The 23,678-nt window shown below is 37.1% G+C and overlaps 1 protein-coding gene across 1 annotated transcript; it reads left to right on the top strand.

The window, feature by feature from the left end:
• Window positions 1-1,872: 1,872 nt before the first annotated feature.
• LOC133861845 (embryo-specific protein ATS3B-like) lies at window positions 1,873-11,172 on the top strand. The gene is made up of 3 exons (XM_062297660.1): window positions 1,873-2,146; window positions 2,283-2,390; window positions 10,705-11,172. Exons 1-3 carry the CDS (start codon window positions 2,030-2,032, stop codon window positions 11,026-11,028), a joined length of 549 nt encoding a protein of 182 aa, XP_062153644.1. The 5' UTR covers window positions 1,873-2,029; the 3' UTR covers window positions 11,029-11,172.
• Window positions 11,173-23,678: the final 12,506 nt, after the last annotated feature.

Below are 23,678 nucleotides of genomic sequence, written 5' to 3'. Positions count from 1 at the left end.
ATTCGTTTAACCAAGGCTTCTTCTGACAGGGGAGCTAGTATTTCCAAAGCAGAGATCATTTCTCAATCTCCACACATGATAAACAGCAGCAACCAAACACAACTTGCAAAGAATAACCTGCATCCCTTTCCCCATCAACTTGCAGTACCAATCTACAATATATATCATCCCAATTAGTACTAGGATTAGAAATCAAACAAGTCTCCATCAGATTTTTTTTTTTTTTTTTTTTTTTTTTTTTTTTTGTTGATGAATAAGAAGAATTTTTATAACTCAACAAATTAAAACCAAAGTACAAACAAAGCCCTCCAGGCTGCAGGACACAAGGAGCTCAAAACAAAAGAAGAGCCCAAAGAAACAAAAAAACTAAACCAGCAACTGGAACTCAAAACAAAATAGAAACATCAATATTCCATTTATAACAGAGGCTGATATTTTCCTCATTCCTCTGAAACTTCCCTTTGCTTGCAAGCCGGGATCTAACCTCCCAAATAATCAGCTTCAAAATCTGCTCCTCTGTACGGGGATGGCCTACATAACCTCAGATTTCTCCATAACCTCCTGCAGAAACTACTCTGGAAAAACAGATGGCGCATTTCTGTGTGTACACTCAGTTTTACGCTTACATTTTCTTTCTATTAAAGTATATTTTGTCATTACATTTTCTTTCTATAAAAGTATATTTTGTCATTACATTTTATTAATTATTTTAGTTCCATCTCCCCAAAAATGAATTTCTGACTTCGCCATTGTATCTAGCACACTAGGGAGTCGCTCCAAGCTATTTCTTAAAGTGTGATTCTCATTTCCCATCTCGAGTTTTGGGTTGATTTTTAGGGCTTAAGGATCCTCTCCATTTCAAATGAAATGGAAAGTAGCCAGTTAATTGATTTAGAAAAAGTAAAATGGTTTTAAAAAAAACAAAATAACCAATTTACCCCTCTTAAATCAACTAACTGACTCCTCTTCATTTCATTCCGTTTTCTTAGAAAAGGTGGGCTTGAGGAATAAGTTTTGTTCGCTTTTGACCCAAAGCATGAATTTCAATAGTAGCCCTTGTTGTGATCCAAATGAGAAGAACTACTGGGCCTTGGCCCACTCTAAAGTTATTGGCCCTTTGAATTCACTCGATCTCTAAGTTTACCCTTTTTGCTACGCTAAGAGAAAACTAATGTTTTTTCTTGTTTTTTTTATTACAAAAAAAAAAAAAAAAAAAAAAAAAAAAAAAACACGTAATGTTAGAGCACTCACAATACCGTCTTCATATTTAACTATTCTTTACATTTTTTTTTTTTAAAAAAAAAAAAAAAAAACCACAAAAATGCCAATATAACAAACTTTTTAACAAATATTAAACTTAACATTTGTCAGATTTTCTATTTACATTTAAAGAGTTAAAAAGATAATGTTATAATTTTTTTAATACTACTTTTTACGAACCGTGCCAACCTTTTTTCCTTTTGACACCACAAATGTATTCATGGCAGTTACTGTAGAGATTAAAAAATTGTATTTATTTTAAAATAGAGAAACATTTAAAGAGTTTTTTTTTAATAGTTTTAAAAACTGACTATTCAAATTAATAAAAATAATTTTTAAAATTAGATTTGGAAAAATTATTGACAGGCATTGTGAGTGTATTTGTACAACAGCAGCCACTGCCAACTAGCCCAGAGTGGTTGTTTGGGCCTTTTCTTGGGCCATTTGAAAGTGTAATTTAGTGCCAGAAAAACAATAACTTCATGCCACGTAAATAAATAAAAAATAAATAGGAGTCCACTAAATGACAGATCTGACCTTCTTTTTAAGAAAATTATTTTATTTTGTCGTATATACATAAATACTATAATAACTCTCAGGTTCCACATTTCATAAGAAAAAAAAAAAAAGAAAAACTTTCAAGTTCCACACGCTTCCACAGCCACAGGCCACAGCGTCATGTTCGAAGTTCTCCACACGACTTTTGTGACTCTTTGATTTCCATATTCCAATATTTTCAAGTGCCAAATTGAAGGTAGAAAGAAAAAAAATGATCAAAGCTCTTGTTTTTCTGCTCCAGTTGACCTTCATCTTAATCTTCTCAGAAGCCAAATCTTCCGGCCTACAGCCCCAAGCTGCCAAATCCTTCAACGTCAGCTATCTCCAGGTTGAGTGTTTCATCCCAAAGATTCTTCTTCTTTTTTTTTTTTCTTTTTTTTTTCGACTTTTCTATTTGGGTTTTCTCTGTGTCTGTGAATTAAAGTTTTATTTTTTGCTTTTCTCTTCCATTTTGGTTCTGAAAGAGTTCGACAAGCTGTTCTTACACGGTTGTTGTAACAACAAGCTGTTCCTCAACGAGATACACGCGAGACCAGATCAGTATTGCTTTTGGCGACGCTTACGGCAATCAGGTTCGTTTTATTACGAGTTTCTCGATTTATTTGGAGGAATTTTTATGTCTTCCCCTTTTATTTTCTTTTTTTGTTTAAACTCGTTGGCTTTATCACCCAAATTTTCAACTTACTGTGAAAATTAAGATGAACTCGTCATTCAAATTCTAGATAATGGGATAATCATGTTTATTTTGAGGTATTAACATAAAATTTACCCTTTAATTTTGGCAGTATTAGCATTTTCTCTTCAAAACATAGTCTAAAATTATATATATATAAAAGTTGATTCCTAAGTCCATAAGTTTAAGACTGTCCAAGGAAGAAAAGAAAGATCAAAGCGGATTCGACTGGAGATAATGAATTTGAAAAATTATTTTCCTGATATTTTAGGCCATAACTCAAATTGGCTGTAGTTCATGATGACTTGTCTTTAGCTCAACTAGGGGTGGGCAAATTATCCGCCTACCAAACCGAACCGCCATCGACCGCCTACCGACTAATTTTCGGTTCGGTAGTCGGTATAAAATTTTATTCCGAAAGCCGGTTCGGTAACCGAACTGAACCGCCTTTGATTCCGAACCAACATAAAACGAAACGTTTGATCCTATTTTTTTCCTTTAAAAAAATCAAAACGACGTCGTTTCATTACCCATGTTAACCGAATATTAACCGACTACCTATTAACCGCTTTATCAACTTAACCGGCCGCCTATTAACCGCTTTACCGACCGCCTATTAACCGCTTAACCGAAATAAATTCACTGATTGCATTCCGACAAAAGTCAGTTAACCGACCGAATTAACTGACTTAACCGCCTACCAAACCGATGCCCACCCCTAAGCTTAACGGCAGATCTCCCAAAAAAGAAAAAGAAAAAGAGAGGATATAATGGTTTTGTTCGGCCCATGGAATGATGGAAGTAGAACAACAGCATGCAAAATAGTTGTTTACCCGAACATAACAACAAGCAGAACAAATACTCATCACACTTGATGATGGTGCATGAAATAACACTCCATGTATCTGTAAAAAAGTGCGAAAGGTTTTTCCCCATGACCACCTGTTCTTTCAGACATAATGAAAATTTGAGGCAAGAGAATATTTGTTGAGTATCTTTTGTGCTCTTGCCTCTCTCCCTTTCCCCCAGCCTCTTGGCGGCGCGTGTCGGCGTGTCCGCTAATATTCTCAAAATGTCGATCAAGGTGTTTGTTGTAAGGGATAAATATAAGGGATATTGGGTATTGGGTTAGGGGCCTTTGGCCTTGTTAGAAGGTTAGTTGCAATAGAGTTAGTGGGTTGAGCTGTAGAGTTAGTTGCTGTGAACCAGTGGGCTGGGTTGTTAGATAAGGAGTTATTACAACTGTGAAGTGAACCATTATCGAATTTGTCAATGTGTAAACAGTGTCCATGGAGTTTAGGCTTTCCTTGAATAAAGCTTGGAGATTTTGGACCTCTCGAAGTGTCCAGGCTTGTGATTATTGTTAATCAAGTCTCTATCTTTCTCTACCTTTCTCTATCCTTCTCTATTCTTCTTCTATATTCAGTATTCAATATTACAAAAAACAAGAAATACATTACAAGTGGTATTAGATTAGTCACCGATCTTGGAGAAAAATGGTGGTTGGCACCAGAGAATCCCAATTAGCTGAGAATGAGGCAAAACTGCAGCAATTTATTCAGGAAACTCTGGATAAAACTTGTCAGAAGTATCAGGATAGAATGGGTAAAATCTTTTCAGCATCCAGGATAGAATGGATAAAATCTTTTCAGCATATCAGGATAGACTGGATAAAATCTTTTCAGCATCTCAGCAAAATTGTAAGGAGATTCAAGATAAACTTCAAAACTTGTTTCCAGAGGCGGGGAATTTGCCCGTGAATGGGAGCGCCGCAGGGATTGACTCCATCGAGTTTGAAGGGTTCCATCAACCTACTGAGAAGGTAGAAGTGGGAGGTGGCAGCAATAATAAGAAAACCAAGAAAAAATCAAGAACAAAGAAGAGGCGTGTGACCGGAAAATAATTCAAGAAAACAAGAAAGACGTCGAAGATATGTTAGAGAAAAACGTTGGAAAAAAATTTTCACCCGGGGAGGCGCGGTATTGGGTTGCAGAGTATGTGTTTGTTAAAAGCTAGAAAAAGATTTGGAGGATGGTATCCTCTTCTTTTGGTGTGTCAAATGGAGTTTTGATCCAGGAATCAGGAATCGTTTCCTGACATCAATTCCTCCTTCAACCCAGCCATTAAAGATGCAGCAGAATTTTTTGGTTTTGAGCACCTTTGTGTTCCAATCCTTGACTAAAGATTGTGTGATTTTTGTTATGTGGAAGCATAGATGGCATTGGAAAACTGGTGGGGAACCTTGCCAGTGGGTAGAAGAACGTAGTTTCCGAAGCAAAGATCTGGTTGTTCACGATCTGATGAGAGATGAGAGGGTAAGATCGAAGGGATTGGTGATCAGGAAGCGGCTTCACTTGATGCTGTACAATAGCATGTACCGGATGATGCTTGAGGCAAAATTTGAGTCACAGGAGGATCCTTTGCTCATTGATGTGAAGTGAAGAGTTCTCTACAGGGTAAAGTGACGAGTTGGCTGTAGGAAGAAGACTTTGTAAATGAACATTAATGGCCATTGGAAAGATGAAATGGGGTAGCCTTTTCAAATCAATGTGTCAGACACTATTAGATCATTCTAGAAGTGATGCGGTGTGGATTCTTTCAATTCCGAGGAGTAGCACACGTTCCAACTTCCAACTTTTGAAGATACCGAGAACTGAGAAGAAGAGCAATTCTGTTTGTGTGCATAGAGGTCTGTGTGTAATGGGAAGTGTGAAGGTTTGCACGCACATGGGTTGAAACAGGTGGCAATTTGGTGAAGTTAGAAGACTTGCGTTTTATTTGTACTTTTGTAGTACTTTGTGTTTTGTTAAGTGCATTTTAGAATTTTCTTAAGTTTGCTTTTCTTGTAAAACTACACCTTGTGGGCAAGGTGTTTTGAAGGTGTGAGGAATGTAAGGGATAAATATAAGGGATATTGGGTATTGGGTTAGGGGCCTTTGGCCTTGTTAGAAGGTTAGTTCCAATAGAGTTAGTGGGTTGAGCTGTAGAGTTAGTTGCTGTGAACCAGTGGGCTGGGTTGTTAGATAGGGGGTTATCACAACTGTGAAGTGATCCATTATCGAATTTGTCAATGTGTAACCAGTGTCCATGGAGTTTAGGCTTTCCTTGAATAAAGCTTGGAGATTTTGGACCTCTCGAAGTGTTCAGGCTTGTGTTTCTTGTTAATCAAGTCTCTATCTTTCTCTACCTTTCTCTATCCTTCTCTATTCTTCTTCTATATTCAGTATTCAATATTACAGAAAACAAGAAATACATTACATTTGTCTTCATAAAACCTTTTTCTACAGTATCCACATTGCCATTCATTTACATCTACATGGATCTTGTGCTGTTCCTGATCTCTGCACAGGTCATTATCTGGGTGAAGCCTACACCTTCTTGAAATTTGGTATAGTTCTATCTCCACGAAGGGCATTAGATACTGCATCAAACATCAGGAGATAATGTTCTTTATACTATACCAAACTATCCCAGATACTAATTTTTAAACATTCTGAACATCAGAATCTTCTAATACCTCCTCAATTATCTTCCATGCTGCCCTACTCCTTTCTCTAGAAGAACAATGTACCTCATGAGCATCCCCTTGCTCTAGCTTAAGAGTTCTGAACACCAATCTTAAATATTGACAAAATGACGAAGATAACAAACAAATATATGCCACCAAAAGATAACCCAATTCTATGGTGCTTGGTCCTTTTAGAAAATTATGGCAATTTTCAGGTTTCATCCTGAAATATTGCTCACCGACAGCTGGGCCTCTGGCATTGGATTTATCGTTTTGCTCTCTTTGCCATAGGTCCTCCCTAGGCTCTCGCTTAGTCTCGGCTTCTATTTTGGAGAACGACGCCAAGCTTCCTTCCTTTTCTAGAGGGGCCTCTATTGAACCCGCAAGCCTGTGTACACCGGCTGTTTTGGAAGGCTCTGTACATGGCTTCGACAAGCAAAAATGGTGCTCTATCTATGGCCCTTATCATCTCAACCCCCCAGTATGAGACAAATTGTGATTTTAGGTTGAGTTAGGGGACCCATGTACGGTTTAGAAAAATTCCTGAGGGTCTCATACAAAGGATTTGCGCAGGAGGCTTCAGAGTTATTTTTCGGTATTGTATCAAGACAAAGACCATTCCATTACTCCGAGGTCTCTCAAAAAAGAGACAGGGAGCAGGGTGAAAAGGGTAAGAGAACTTCTAAACCTGTCAAGCTCAGTGAACTATGACTCTAAAGAAACCCATCCAAAACATTTCCACATCCTCGGTTCTGTGGTAAGGCTTCTACCCTGTTTTGAATTTAAAATTCATTTGCTGGAATGTTAGAGGTCTCAACAACGCAGGGAAATGAGCCAACATTTGGAATTTAGTGAAAAACTGGAAGCATGATGTAGTGTGTTTTCAGGAAACTAAAATGGAGAGAATTACTGTTGGAATTGTTCGGAGCTTGTGGGGTGGTTCTCTGTTAGGCTGTATTTTATTAAGAGTAATGCTATAAACCACATTTTTATCCCACAATGCTGACATGTCAGTCCTAACTAACCTTTGAATTTTTATTTTTATTTTATTTTTTTTAACAATGACTGGTCCAATGGTTGGTTGAGATTGCTACATCAATATTGTAAGATAGTTGTGGGATAAAAATATGGTTTCTAGTAATACTCTTTTATTAATATGGGATAAATGTGCAGTGGAGTGCATAGAAGAGGCGGTGGGCATTTTTTCTATATCCTTCAAATTCAAATCTGTTTTGGACCAATTTGTGTGGGATTTCTTAGGAGTCTATGGCCCCAATGTTGATTTTGATAGACATTACCTGTGGGAGGAGTTGTCAGGGGTATTCAGTTGGTGGGATGTTTTGTGGTGCATTGGAGGAGATTTTAATGTTAACCGTTTTCCGAACAAAAGAGTTGGGTCGTCCCAATTAGCCTTTGCAATGTGGGAGTTCTTAAATTTCATTTTAGAGCAAGCGTTGATGGATATTCTGTTGGCTGAAGGGTCTTTTGCATGGTCCAATAACTAAGATCCCATTTCTCTGTCTAAAATTGATAGATTTCTCATTTCTCCACATTGGGAAGAGCATTGCTCAGACTTTGATTTAGTGCCTTCTTCCTCGTTGCTTATCAGATAACTTTCTCATATTGCTTGATAGCAGAGGTATGACCAAAGGATCAGGCTTATTTAAATTTGAGAACATGTAGTTGAAAGCATAAGGTTTTGTAGATTTGGTGAAACAGTGGTAGGATTCATATCAGCTCTTCGGCACTCCCTGTTTTGTTTAGCTAATAAACCAAAACTAAAACTTGATTTGAAACGTTGGAATAAGGAGGTATTCAGAAATGTAGAGAAGAGAAAGAAGCCCTTGCGGTAGGAGATCCAAGTTCTTGCTAGTTTAGAAGAGGAAAGATTGTTGGTAGAAAAGGAGAGAATCAGGAGGGCCAAGGCCAAAAAAAAAATCTTGAGAATGTGGCCCTTAAGCAAGAAATTAGCTAGAGGCAAAAGTCTAGGGCAACTTGGCTAAAAGAAGGGGATCGTAACACTGGATTTTTACATTGCCTTGCTAATTCTCACAGAAGAAACAACTTTATCTCATCTTTGCATTGACGATGACTTGGAGTTCCCATGTTTAGATTCTACAGTAGCGGACTAGTTGGAGAGATCGTTTCGAAAGGAGGAAGTTCTTCAAGCATTGCTTAGTATGGATGGAGACAAAGCGTCAAGCCCTGCCGGCTTCACTATTGCTTTTTTTTTTCGTTCTTGTTGGGCTATAGTAAAGGATGATCTCATGCGCGTCTTTCATAACTTCCATGAGCACGAGATGTTCGAAAAGAGTCTTGATGCTACTTTTGTTGCTCCATCCCTAAGAAGATCGAATAGTTGGAAGTTAGGGATTTTAGACCTATTTGCTTGGTGGGAAGTGTTTATAAAATCATGGTGAAAGTTCTTGCTATTGGAATGAATCAGGTCTTAGGAGCACTCCTTTTGAATGGCCAAAATGCTTTTATAGGTGGGAAACAAATTCTAGACTTAGTTCTTATAGCCAATGAGTGCATGGACAGTAGGCTGGTATTTGCTAGATCGGAAATTCAAAACGTTATGTGCAAGCAAGACTTGGAGAAGGCTTATGACCATGTCAATTGGAAGTTCCTCTCCTAGCTCAAGGCGCATAGTGAGCTTGGTACTAAATAGAGGAAATTGATGTCTGCTTGTATTTCCTCGACCTTCTTTTCCATCTTGGTTAATGGTAGCCCACATGGTTTCGTTGGTAGTTCTTAGGGCCTTCACCAAGGGGACCCTCTCTCACCCATTATTTTCATTATTGTCAAAAACGCTCAATAGGATGTTCTTTAGAGCGATTGTTGAGGTTATTTATCAGGATTCCAGGTAGGCATCCTTAATGCTGCCCCCTAGTAATGTCCCACCTTCCACAAAAGGAAAAGCTGGTCAATATTCTCAATTGTAGCATCTCTTCTCTTCTCCTAAAATACTTGGGTTTCCCTTTGGGTGCTCTTTTAAATCAAAAGCTATTTGGGATGGTAGTAGAGAAAATGAAAAAAAAAAAAAAAAAAAAGGGTCGGCTAGATGAAGGAAGCTTTATCTGTCAGGGGAGGGCGACTTATTCTCATTGAGAGTACGTTATCCAGCCTACATACGTACTTCTTATTCCTCTTCCCATTACCAGCAGGCATTGCTAAGAGATTGGAGTGTCTTCATAGAGACTTTCTTTGGGATGGCTCAGGCAGGGAGTCTAAGTTTCACCTGATGAATTGGAAGACTATTTGCTCCCCATTCCTTGGAGGAGGGTTGGGAGTAAAAAATATCATGCTGTTTAACAAAGCTCTTCTTGGTAAATGACTATGGAGATTCAGGCAAAAAGAGAATTATTTATGGAGACAAGTGATTATTGAGAAGTATGAGATCCAGAGAGGGGGTTGGAGTTCAGATGAAGCTCAAAGGCCTTACGGGATGTCTTCGGAAGAATATTAGAAACAGTCGGGGGTCTTTCTCCAATCTTGTAGGACCAAGGTTTGGGATGGATCCCACATTCGCTTTTGGCATGACGTGTGGTGTGGAGATGTGCACTACAGCGATGTGGCTCTAAAGTACTAATTTCCATAATTGTATTCAATAACCCATAACAAAGAGGCCTTTAGTCGTTGACTACTTAGATCCCTCCAGCTCTTCTATCTATTGAAATCCGAGTTTCATTAGAGCAATTCAGAATTGGGAGCTCGAATCTCTTGACTTCTTTCTCAATCTATTATACTCGAAAACCTATATGGAGAAAGCGGATAGAATTTTGTGGATCCCAGCTAGCAGTTAGTTTCGAAGTGAAGAGCTACTATAAATGTTATAGAGGAGAGCATTGTTCATTTCCCTGGAAATGTATCTGGAAGGTTAAGGCCCCTCGCATTGCTTTCTTGTCATGAACATGAACACCAGCAAATGGTAGGATCCTCATGGTTGACAATCTTAGAAGGTGGGGGATTTCTCTCTTGGTAACTAGTGTTGCCTTTGCAAAAGGAATGAGGAGATTGTAAATCACCTTCTCTTTCGTTCATTGCCAATACACTAGTGATCTCTAACACTTGGTCTCAACTTTTCCGGGTTTCATGGGCGATGCCGAGCAACATCCTGGAGCTACTTTATTGTTAGAAGATCCATGGGCGGAGACATTCTAAAGAAGTAATCTGTAAAGTTATTTATGCTTTTTTAATGTGGAGCATTTGGAGAAAAAGGAATCGGCTTTTGTTTGAGGACTGCGAGTCCAACGTGCTTTCTCTAAAGTCATCTTTTCTGAAATCTCTTTTTGGATTGGGTTGTTGTATCTGTTCCTATCTTTTCCTTATCGGATCTGGTAGATCTTATTGATTTTTTAGATTGTAGTAGCCTATATGGGATTGGCTCTCTTGTATACTATTCATGTACGAGGGCTCTGTCCTTTTCTTTCAATAAAATTATTATTTATAAAAAAAAATGAAGGTCTGAATCCCCAAATTTTATTTCCGTTGCCCAAATACACCAAGTTTATTAGCAAGAAATGAATGTGTTTACTTTTTGATACAGTTGGATGGTATTAGCCTTTTAATTATGCAATCCCTTTGCCAAAAATGAGTACAAAATTTTAAATAATGGGTGTTAATGAACAGAGTTTTCCCATCAATGAAGCTTAAGGACAAAAAATGGGTGTTTCTGATTAATGTTTTAAAACTTGATCATCAGATTTATGCACCGAGGCTGGACGATCCATCTACGAGGGCCTTCGAACGATGTTCATCAGATACATTTCAGATATATGGACCATGTGCCTACCAGATCTGTTATGTATATCTTTATCGGACTGGACCAGATGGTTGGAAACCTGAAACTGTGAAAATCTATGGCTATAATACTAGAGCTGTTACCTTTACCTACAACACCTTTATCCCCAGTGATCTTTGGTATGGATTCAATTTGTGCCAGAACGCATCTTCTTCACATCAACATTCTAGCTGGAAATGGTTCGTGTATGTGATGCTAGGGCTTATTCTTAGTGCTCTAATGTGATCTTGTATTTACCTTATGCTCTTAAATTTACTCTTGCTTCTTTCCTGGTAAAGTGTGTAATGTTTACTCATTACCACTGACAGCGAAGAGAAATACTAGAATACTTGCTACATGAGATATTTACAGATATTGGTATTTTTCCTATTTTGTTGTTTGCTGGTAATTGCTAACTGTTAGATATCAATTCTTGTTGATTAAGAACAAGAAAATCTCTCTTATTGGAACTTGAAGAAACATTTACCTCTTGATTTCATTGCAAAATAATTGCTGCAGAATCATGCAATGCAAGTTTGTTTTTTTTATTTTGTCAGTCATCAAACTTGGACAGAAGAAAAAGGTGGCAGGTAAATCGTCGAACTGCCTGCTTTAATGGAGTTACCAAAATTCAATTTCAGATATAATTAGATTTCTAGAATCAGCCTTCATTTGGGCCGGAATTCCCCAGAGTTATCTGCTTAGGTCAAAGACGAAAAATTCAAATAGTAGGTAATGGGTTACAAGGGATTGAACAACTATAACGGGATGGGCACTCCAACAACAAAGCCCAAACTGAATAGACAATACCAAAACAAAATCAAATAGTAGGTAATGGATCCATTAAAGATTTCAAATGGACAGTTAATGATTAAGACCTTTTTAAGGGTCATATAAGGCGGTAAAAGATGGCAAGGGACACGATGAGGAGCCTTGATAGGTAAAGGCAACAACCATTGTGAAGTGGTTGTTGAGGGGAGAGGTATTGTCAGGAATCGGACGGGATCCGTCAATAAGAAACAAATGACGGTTGCTAAAGTCTCATCAACTGGATCAAACCACATAAGAACTGGGAGACAATAATCTACAAAATACAAGAAAAACAACGGGAAAACAACAAAAAGCCCATCAACAACTGCAACGGTGGAAGGAGACAGACACTGTCAGGAGACTACATCTCACATGATGGCGCGTGGGTAGTAGATTAGAGAGTGGAGATGTAACAGGTTTATTTACTGTTTAGGAATTCTAGGGTTTTTGATTGAGAATTGTAAGAAGAAATTGGAAATAGAAATAGAAAATAGAAGAAATTGAGGAATTATGAAAGAACAAGGAAGAAAATGATATTATATTGAAATTAGGCAAATTCGAGGATGCCTAAAACCTCTATGAGTGGTTCGAGGTACTCCCCCTCCATTTTCAGCCAAAGACTGGATACCAATTTTCATGCCTAAAACATTTACCTAGTCTTGTTTATATAGACCTACCTAAAGGCCATTAAACTAATAAGCCACTAACTAATAAGGCTCAAGGCAAAAAGGCCCATTAAACTATTAAGGCAGCCCATTAACTAATATATCCGTTACAATACCGGCCCCTTTAAGCACCTTGCCCACAAGGTGCGGATTATGTAAAAAAAATGAAAGCCCAAAATAAAAACATAAAACTAACGCATACAAGTAAACGTAAATGACATATCTGCCCTTCTAAAAAAAATTGCCTCTAGCTGTTCTACAATTTTCTTCAACCTTCATGCTGCTGCTGCTGCCATGTAGGAGCTTGTAGGTTCTTCTCGTCACTTCAGCCCTTCTGCCACTGTGTCCTATTTGTCGTGGATCAGGATCCCCTCAAATTTTTTGCCCGAATTTGATACAATTCGGGCAGGTTGTTGTGAGTAAGCATTTATGAGATTCACCTGACCGGATAAACAGTTGGGCAGCCCAACTTTTATTTGGTCAGGTGGGTCTCATAAATGCTCACTCACAACTACCTGCCCGAATTCTATCAAATTCGGGCAAAGAATTTGAGGGGATCTTAATTCATTTCTAGTTGTCCCATGCAGCATACCAGCTTAATGGACTCCAGCTGTCCTCTCTTTGTTTAAAACAAATCATGTGATGCTGCCACCTGTCCTTATTTCTCATTCGTTTTAGATCCAAGTCGTCTGCCCCGAGTCCGGCTTCTCGGACATCCTGTCTCCAGTCGCGCTCAGCTCCGGCGACAGAGGCATATCGGCGCGTCCACTTCAGCCAGCGTATTTGCTTCTTCTTCCATCTGCAAATTCTGGAGATTTTTCTCGTGTTTGATATTTTGGTTGCATTTTCACGAACAACCAATCTGCAAATTCGTGAGGCGTTTTCCGGTAGAAAGCTCGCGTTCATCGCCTCCTCATCCTCATTTTCGTCTACTAGTTTCCATCGCCACCTATGCTTAAGGACAAAAACATCTTCTGCGTCGTCCATTGCACCCCAAGACACAAAGGAACTCACCGTGTAAATGGAAGTTTTTCGATTTTGCACTTCAGATTTTGTGTGTCTGAGTGCAAACAGCACCTTCTCCCTGTCAGCATGTTCATCATCTTGAAAAGGAACAAACAGATCTGGAATGGAAGAATTTTTTGGTTGAGGAATTTCATCGAGCAGGTGATAGGTATCTCCATCCAAATCTGTGGCTTCGTCATCTCGCTTTGCCTTTTCTCCTTTCTTGAATCCCTCCTGGTTGTCTCCTTCCACAGAAACCGAAAAGTGTTCTTGAATAGCCTCAACCATTTCTCCAACCGATTCTGTGGCTCCGTCTTCGCTTTTCTCCTCTTCTCCTTTATGGACTTGCTCACAATTTGCCATGAAATCACTGAGTTGCTGACATTGTTGGTCCTCCGATTCTTGTCCAAATCGAAGGTGAATGAGACGCACAAAATTCTCCCAATCAGCATCCATTGTAAAAACTCCACCCCGTTCCATTGTTACCAACCAATCGAGAGCCTCACCTTCCATGTAATATGAGGCCATCATATATTTGTGAAGATCGTTGGGGGTATTGTAGTAGAGGAAATTTTGCTGAAGCTGGAACATCCAAACCAAGAGGTTTTTTCCATCAAAATGGTGAAGATCCATAGATCTAGGGTTTGGAAATGAACAAAATAGAAAATCAGTGAACCTGGCTCTGATACCAATTGTAACAGGTTTATTTACTGTTTAGGAATTCTAGGGTTTTTGATTGAGAATTGTAAGAAGAAATTGGAAATAGAAATGGAAAATAGAAGAAATTGAGGAATTATGAAAGAACAAGGAAGAAAATGATATTATATTGAAATTAGGCAAATTCGAGGATGCTTAAAACCTCCATGAGTGGTTCGAGGTACTCCCCCTCCATTTTCAGCCAAAGACTGGATACCAATTTTCATGCCTAAAACATTTACCTAGTCTTGTTTATATAGACCTACCTAAAGGCCATTAAACTAATAAGCCACTAACTAATAAGGCTCAAGGCAAAAAGGCCCATTAAACTATTAAGGCAGCCCATTAACTAATATATCCGTTACAGGAGAGGGACGCCAAGAAGGGGAGAGGCCGAAGGTAGCATGTCAATGGGGGAAATAGACCGAAGAGACAAGATCTAGGTTTAGAAAACCAAGCTCTTGTCTTCAAATAATTTCGGTGTGCAAATTGTCGGCTGGGAATGGAGCAGAGATGGTGGACAGCGAGGCTAAGGGCGGCAAGATGGAGGCGGAGGAATGAAGAGGAGGTGAAGAGGGAATGTCATTGCTGGAGAGGGTGAGAAAAAACCAAAAAACCGGAAGGAAGGTGAAAAACCATAGAAGAGGGAAATGAAAAGGAGGGAGGGAACAAACTCTATCCCTCCTCCCCCGAAAAAATCGCAGTAGGCGGCAGAAAGCCTTAAAAGGAGGATGGACTACTTCTACTCTTAGAGAGAAAGGAGAACTTCTCTATCTAAAAAGAGAGAAACTAGCAAAAGTTTCTTATTATGATCTTCTACTTTACAATTTGAACACTTCTATTAGAATTTGTGGTATGTACCATTTTTATAACATTACTTTTAAAAGAGGATCATATGAACAATTTATTTTAATTTTTTTTTGTTGGATGGATTGATATGCAGCCAAACATCACTGTTTGGGTAACCCAAAAATCCAATTCTTTTTTTAGATTTATGTTTGAGCGGTTTATGGCAATTTTTTTTTTTTTTTTTTTTTCAAGTCTAACGACTCTAACCTGACTGATTGACCCAACCTGTTTTCTAAAACCCAATTTTCCCATGAATTTCGACGCAAGTCTCAATAATAATAATAATAATAATAATAATAATAATATTATTATTATTATTATTAATATTATTATTATTATTATTATTATTATTATTCGAAACCAATGCAGTTAAAATAAAAATATCCAAATGTATGTAGTTGATAAAAGCATAATTTTAAAAAACATAGTTAACATTAGTAAAATCTTGATTCAATAAATGGTGTACTGTGAAAATAAGTCTTTCCTATGTAGCCGACCTTACACTTCACCCATCAGAAAATAGATCTGAGAAGAGGAAAAAGCATACTCCCAGCTCTTATCCTCCCTCTCTCATTCTGGTTTTTTCTTTTGGTTGTAGGTATTCTCCGATCAGATCAACAATTTTTGTCTCTTCGCTATGTATCCAACCATATCTACCTCTGTCTTGTGCTGTTCATCTTCTCCCTGACTGCTGCTGTTGTTTGTTAGTTGTGTTTTTGTTTTGAATATGAGTTTTCTTCTCTTTAGATCTGTTTTCATGGGTGATTTAGATCTAGTGCCCCATATTTTAAGATTTACAATATAACGTCTTAAAATATAATTTAAGACCTAATAATAGATATATATATATATATATAAGATTAAATATTCCAATAAAATCTTAAATAGTAAAACTAATTTTTAGCATGGCTAATCCAAACTTACACAATTCCTATACAACTATCACTCACATGTGTGGTGGTAAGCCCCACCCCATGTGAGTGATTGAGTTGTGCAATTGTTTTGCTATTGCTACCCGGTATTAAATAACAACCCATAATTGTCTCTTCCTTTTTTTTTTTTCTTTTTTTTTTTCTTTTTAAAGATAACCCATAATTGTCTTGAATTCACATAAACCAAGCTAACCCAGACTTACGTATAGCATTTTCATTTACACGTTTAAACTGAAATCTAACCCAGCCCAGACCTGAGACGTTAGAAGATAAGAGAAATGACTTAGCAAACTTAGTTTACAGTCATTTAGTTAGGATTCAATTCTAGTTACGTAGAGATAATAGATATTAGGAAGCTAATGGTTCTTCCTTATCTTCGTTGGTGACTCATCATACCTGTTGCAACTTCAGCCTTTGATCAGACCCAAATGAATCCAGACCTTCCATGCGGGTATAAAAGGAGATGCAGCTCCTCTTCAACTCACGCATCTTCCTCTTCTCTAAACTTTCTCTGTGTTTTTTTTTTTTTTTAATCTCTTGCAGCAGAAGCACTGCATCTCAAGCTTTCTCTTTCTCTGCAACAGCCCTCTCTCTTTTTTCTCCTCATGTGTTTAGTTTTTGGTTAAGAAAAGAAAAGAAACCATAAATGGAACCTTACCTCTTCACACCTCAAAGAAAAACCGGAACTCCCTCTTGCAAAAACTCTCCACAATTCGTCTTCCTTCTCCCTCATTCAGTGCAGAGTCGAAACCCAAAGCAGGGACCATATCTGTTCCCTTTCTCAGCTCCTTGAAACAAAGCAGAGCAGAGGCAGAAAAAACTTCAATTCTCGGCTCCTTGAAACAAAACAGAACAGAGGCAAAACTACACATTTCTCTCGACAGCCCACCTATTTTCTAAGAACCAAAACAAAACAAGAATACTCTTAAAAAAATACTGATCCTAAAACTGTTGTCCAGTAGCTCTTGGAAGGTGAAAACAAAAGAAGTAGAAGTTAGAACACTCTCTGTTTTCACAATCGGTAAGCATCTCTTCTTCTAGGTTTTTATTTCTTTTAGTAAGCTTCATTTTCTCTTTTTGGTCTCTAGAAGTATTGGGAATCTCTATTGATGTATATAGCACATTTTTCTCATTTGTATTTTAGTTGATAGTTTGTATCTAGCTTGACAGTTGTAATTCTTTGTACAACAATGTTATTACTTGGTTAGGAAGTTAACTTTGTTTTTATTCTAGCACATGTGCTTATTCCAATATATAAGCACTTGACTCTAATGTATTTACGATTAAGCTTTTTGTCAATAGAAGATCGATTCTTTTCCATTCCCTTGCTGTGCAAGTTTCTGTTTTTCACTCTTTGTTCTTGATCATTCACTTTACAATTCTGTAAAGTTTGATATGGTATCAAAGCTTTTCACAAATTTGTGAAAGTTCATTCAATTCTTTTCAATTTCGTTCATCAAAATTCATTCTTAAAATTTCTATTGATTTTGTTTCATCAATGGCGGTTTCTTCTTCTTCTTCTTCTTCTTCTTTCAATGACAATCCTACAAGTCCATTTTTTCTGCACAATGGCGACAATCCAAGTAATGTCCTGGTTTCTCAGCCTTTAACCGGAGAGAATTACAATACATGGAGTCGTTCCATGATTGTATCCCTAACCGTGAAGAACAAGCTAGGGTTTATCGATGGCTCTATGCCAAAGCTATCTCCTGAAGATGAGTCTCTGCATCATGCTTGGACAAGATGCAATAACATGATCATTGCATGGATTCTCAATTCTGTGTCAAAGGACATTGCTTCAAGCATCATTTATATCATTACCTGTTAGGAGATGTGGCAAGATTTGAAGGATCGATTCTCTCAAGGTAATGGTCCAAGAATTTTTCAACTTCAGAAAATTCTCACCACTCTCTCACAAGAAAACTCATCGTTGAGTCAGTATTTTACTCGAATTAAGAGTATTTGGGATGAGCTCAACAACTATGATCCAATTCCTTCTTGTACGTGTGGAGGCATACGTTTTGTCCATGAAAAAAATAACAGAGATCATGTTTTTCAATTTTTGATGGGCCTTGATGATTCCTATTCTCATATCCGATGTCAAATTCTTCTCAATGATCCTCTTCCTCCGATCAATAAAGTTTTATCTCTGATTGTCCAAGAGGAACGCCAAAAGGAAATCTCTGTTAATCCTTTGATTCATGAGACTGCTGCTCTCATGACAAAGGTTGATGCTGCACCTTAGAAGAAGTTCAACAAGTTTACCAACCGTAAGGAGAAACCAACTTGCTCTCATTGTGGTATCACGGGTCATACGATTGATAAATGTTACAGGATACATGGATTCCCTCCTGGCTTTAAATTCACCAAGAATAAGTTTTCTCCACATTTTGCTAATCAGGTTCAAGAATTGGACTTGACTGAATGCTCATCTTCAAAGTTACCTATTAGCCTTGAACAGTGTCAACAATTGATGGCTTTCATTCAATCTCAATCTGCTGGTCAACCTTCCGGTTCGAATGGTGTTCCCATTGCTTCTGCTCATTCTGCTGCCAATCTGCACACTCAGATAACCGGTCCGTCCAATTATGGTATTTTTTCTCTTTATCCAATACATTCTGTTTTTTCTTCCAGTTTTTCTCATCATCCTTCCAAAAAGCCTCCTTGGATAATTGACACAGGAGCTACAAATCACATGATCTGTTCTCCTTCCTTTTTCACTAAAATAACTGATGTTATTTCCACATGTGTACAATTGCCTAATGGTTCTTTTGCTTCTGTTACTCATATAGGCATTGTACAAGTTTCTGAGAGTCTCATTCTTACTAATGTTTTGTGTGTGCCTTCTTTCACTTTCAATTTTCTTTCTGCCAGCAAACTCATTTAGCAAATCTGCTGTTGTTTTGTTTTTTTTTTTTTTTTTTTTTTTTTTTTTTTTTTTCTGGATATTGCTTTATACATAATTTGAGCACTTGGAAAACGATTGGGGTGGGTAAGGAGCACCATGGATTATACTACTTGATGCATTCTTCCAAGCTGGAGAATCCTATTTCATCTTTTGCAGCAAACAATTCTCAATTGCTTCCACTCCAATCTCAGACTTTCTCCTCTGCAATCAAGACTTCTTCACATGCTGATGTTTGGCATTTTCGTTTAGGACATCCTTTTTCTTCTAGAATAAGTTTGTTACATCAGCTTGTACCTTTTATTCCTTGTGATTCTAAAAATGTATGTATAGTTTGTCCCCTTGCAAAACAGCACAAGCTACCTTTTTCAAGTAGCATTTATGTTTCTCATTCTCCTTTTGATTTGATACACTGTGATATTTGGGGACCTTTTTCCACCACATCAATAAATGGTGCTACTTTCTTTCTCACTATTAATGATTTTAGCCGTTTTATTTGGGTGCATGTTCTAAAACACAAATCACAAACATGTTCTGTACTTCAAGCCTTTTTTCAACTAATATTCACTCAATTTCAGCTTAGAATAAAGTGTCTACGATCTGACAATGGTGCTGAATTCCAAATGACAGATTTCTTTGCTCAACAAGGGACTATACACCAATTAAGTTGTGTTGAAACTCCTCAACAAAATTCTGTTGTTGAGAGGAAACATCAACACCTCTTAAATGTGGCTAGGTCCTTGAGGTTTCAAGCTCATTTACCTTTGGATTTTTGGGCTGATTGTGTCCTTACTGCTACTCACCTCATTAATCGAATTCCAACTCCTAATCTATCAAATAAATCACCTCATGAATTGTTGTTTTCCACACCACCTTCTTATTCTCATCTCAAGGTTTTCGGTTGCTTAGCATATGCCTCTACTTTGCTTCGAAATCGAACTAAGTTTGATGCCCGTGCTATTCCTTGTATCTTTATTGGCTATCCTTATGCCACTAAAGGTTACAAGCTTTACAATCTTCAAACCAAATCTGTCTTCATTTCTAGGAATGTTATCTTTCATGAAAACATTTTTCCATTTGCTTCTTCTTCCCTTTTATCTTCCATTACTAATGATCTTGTTTCTGTATCCTTTCCTATTTTTGATGATTCTGTTTTTGATTCGGATTCTCCTATACCAGATTCTCCTCTACCTTCTCCTATAATTTTTGATATTTCTCCCACAGATTCTCCTATAGCAGATTCTCCTACAGTTTCTGATATCCCTCCCATAGTTTCTACTGATAACCTTCGAAAATCAAACAGAATTCGGCATCCTCCAGCTTATTTGCAGCAGTATCATTGTCACATAGCTTCTGTTTTACCCCATTCTACTTCTAAGGATTCAGATTCAGTTTCAGCAGTATCTTCAGGTATCTCTTTCCCTCTGTCTTCTTCGTTTTCTTATGATCATATTTCTCCTTTCTATAAACGTTTTTGTCTTTCCATTTCCTCTGATGTTGAGCCACAATTTTACCATCAAGCGGTTAAACATTCACATTGGCGTGATGCCATGACCAAAGAAATTGCATCACTTGAAGCCAACAACACTTGGATTGTCACTGATTTACCCCCAACCAAGCATGCCATTGGCTGTAAATGGGTCTATAAAATCAAATATCGGGTTGATGGTAGCATAGAAAGGTACAAAGCCCGTCTTGTTGCCAAGGGGTACACTCAAAGTGAAGGATTAGACTATCATGAAACTTTTTCACATGTTGCCAAAATGAGTACTGTTCGGACCTTTCTTGCTGTTGTAGCTGCTAAGCATTGGGTGTTGCATCAACTTGATGTCAACAATGTTTTTCTTCATGGAGACTTAGAAGAAGATGTTTACATGACTTGACCTCCCAGCTTTAAGGGTAAGGGGGAGTCTAAAGTCTGCAAGTTAACCAAGTCTCTCTACGGTTTGAAACAAGCCTCTAGACAGTGGTTCTCTAAGCTCTCCATTGCCTTGCTTGATCTTGGTTTCTCTCAATCCAAAGCGGATTACTCTTTGTTTACTAAAGTTCAGGATTCTCTCTTCATTGGTTTATTGGTGTATGTTGATGATATTGCTATTACTAGCAATGATGTTGCAACAGTTACTTCTCTTATTACAGATTTGAATGCTAAGTTTTGTCTCAAGAACCTTGGTTCACTCAAGTATTTTTTGGGTCTTGAAATTGCTCATTCTTCCTTGGGCATTTCTGTTTCACAGAGAAAGTATGCCTTAGAAATATTACAAGATTCTGGTTTATTGGCTTCTAAACCGTTTCTTTTCCCATGGAACAGAATTTGAAACTTTCTTGAGATCATGGTACTCTTTTGGCTGATCCTACCTCTTATAGAAGACTTATTGGTCGTCTTCTTTACTTAACTCTTACTCGGCCAGATTTGGCTTATTCGGTCCAAACCTTAAGCCAATTCATGGACAAGCCTCGCCAGCCCCATCTTGATGCTGCCTATCGGGTTCTCAAATATGTGAAGCATGCTCCTAGCCAAGGTTTATTTTTTTCTGCTCAATCTGATTTCAAGCTTAAGGCTTTTCGTAATGCCGACTGGGCAGGATGCTATGACACCCGTCGATCCATCACTGGTTTTTGTGTTTTTCTTGGCACTTCTTTAATCTCTTGGAAGTCAAAGAAACAACAAACGGTCTCTAGATCCTCTGCAGATTCCGAGTACCGTTCTATGGCCTCTACTGGTTGTGAGCTTTTTTGGTTATTCAATTTACTTCATGACTTTCAAATTGAGCATCCTCATCCTACCACTCTGTTTTGTGATAGCCAGGCTACATTACACATTGTAGCTAATCCGGTGTTCCACGAGCGTACCAAGCACATTGATATAGATTGCCATTTTATTTGTGAGAAAATTCAGCTTGGTCTCATCAAAACGCTCCATGTCTCTTCCCAAAATCAGTTGGCCGATGTCTTTACTAAAGCCCTTGGAAATTCTCTTTTCCATAAGCTTTTGTCCAAGATGTCTGTTCATGACATTCACAGTCCATCTTGAGGGGGAGTATTGATGTATATAGCACGTTTTTCTCATTTGTATTTTAGTTGATAGTTTGTATCTAGCTTGACAGTTGTAATTCTTTGTACAACAAGGTTATTACTTGGTTAGCAAGTTAACTTTGTTTTTATTCTAGCACATGTGCTTATTCCAATATATAAGCACTTGACTCTAATGTATTTACAATTAAGCTTTTCGTCAATAGAAGATCGATTCTTTTCTATTCTCTTGCTGTGCAAGTTTCTGTTTTTCACTCTCTGTTCTTGATCATTCACTTTACAATTCTGTAAAGTTTGATAATCTCCTTAAGAAAAGGCATGCTTTTTGTTTCTTTTGTTTTTTTTTGGGACAGCAGGTCCTAGTTTTGGCCTCTCCTTCAATCAGTGTGAAAAAGTATAATTCTAGCTTCTTCTAGAATTTTTCATAACCATTGTATTATGGTTTTATATTTTTAAGATATTTAAGTTTAAAATATATACATATTTGTTTGACAACTAAAATATTTCTAAAACGCTGTTATCCCATCCAACTGTTTTAAAATGTTGTTAGGTATTTAATACGTTAATATCGTTATTTTACCCGATTTAGATTATGAAATATTAATATTTATGTTGTTGCTGTCCATTTATATTTAAATATATAATTGACGTAAATGAAATTATTCTACCTAATTTTATTTATAAACAAATATAAAGACAGTTATAATGCATTGGCCTAGTAATTAATGGTGTCTTAAATAAATAAAGTTAATGACTTTAATAAAGAATTAACAGTGGCAATGATAATAATATTATTTTATTAGCATCTTATGCTAATTTATTATGTATAGTCAGTATTTCTGTGGACACCTTTTAAAGAAAAAATTGTGAGTATTTTTACTCACTGAGGAAGATACGTGGTTGTTTTCTATAATGTTGTGATTTATGCTTTATTTAATTATATGCATAAGAACAGTATATTGCACACTGTTTTAAATATCTAGGCAAGTTATGGCTACTTAATTGACTGTCGAGATGGTCAATGTACTTGGTTGTCGAGATGACCAATGTACTAAGTATGATACTTTGACTACTAGTACGGAAAAAGCTAATAAAACATGGTAAGGGAGTTTGTGCTCCAATATATAGCTGCTTAAATAAACAGGGATTGAATGGCCATGGTATGAAAGGAGTGTAAGAATAAAATAAATAAGACTGTGCATATAAGACTGTTATTACACCACATTGTTGCATTGTATATTTTTAAATAAATCAGTATTTTATAATATTATTGAAAACAATTGACTTACTTGACTACATTATGGGATTGTGGTGAAAACCACAATCACATAAATGATTGTGTAGGAGTTGTGGATGAGGAGTTCCAAAGTCTTTGTGCTAATCTTTATGAGTGGAGACGAGGCTAACTATTGCCTATTTTGTGTGATGGACTACTTTGCTTAGTCCGTTTATTTTTATGCCCGTAGAGAACTTACCTTTATATGCTTTCCTTAAATATGTAATATTTTATATACTAGTTTGCACTAGGTTAAAACAATGATTACATACATATTATTAGTGCCGCTTATGGCGCATATGATAATGTTTGTTATGTAAATATTATGTTAGAACGAAAAATTATATTATTTATATATTGAGGTAATTCAGTTAGTTCTGACTTGTTATGTTCTCATGTCTTTAAAAAAAAAAATATTCCGATGCCAAATTTCAACTCTGATGATGTAGTAATGTCATGTGAAAATTGAAAATTTTCACTTATGCTTTTTTGTAAAAGGCGGAGCGTTACACTATGAGATGAATGTTAGTCATGTGTGAGGAGTTATCTATCACTGTTGGTTTAAATAAATTTTTAGGATATTTGCCTACCATCGGCTTAGATCTAGTTTACTCGAAGCAGATCTACTATTTAACTATTTTTGTACATAGATTAGCTGAAAATGAAAGTCATAGATAACACTTTATTGTAAAAATTTTATTTGTATTTATAACTTTGTAACTTCA

The sequence above is a fragment of the Alnus glutinosa genome, chromosome 2 (genome assembly GCF_958979055.1).
Source record: "Alnus glutinosa chromosome 2, dhAlnGlut1.1, whole genome shotgun sequence".
Classification (NCBI taxonomy): Eukaryota; Viridiplantae; Streptophyta; class Magnoliopsida; order Fagales; family Betulaceae; genus Alnus; species Alnus glutinosa.
This window is presented reverse-complemented; position numbering and strand designations above follow the sequence as displayed.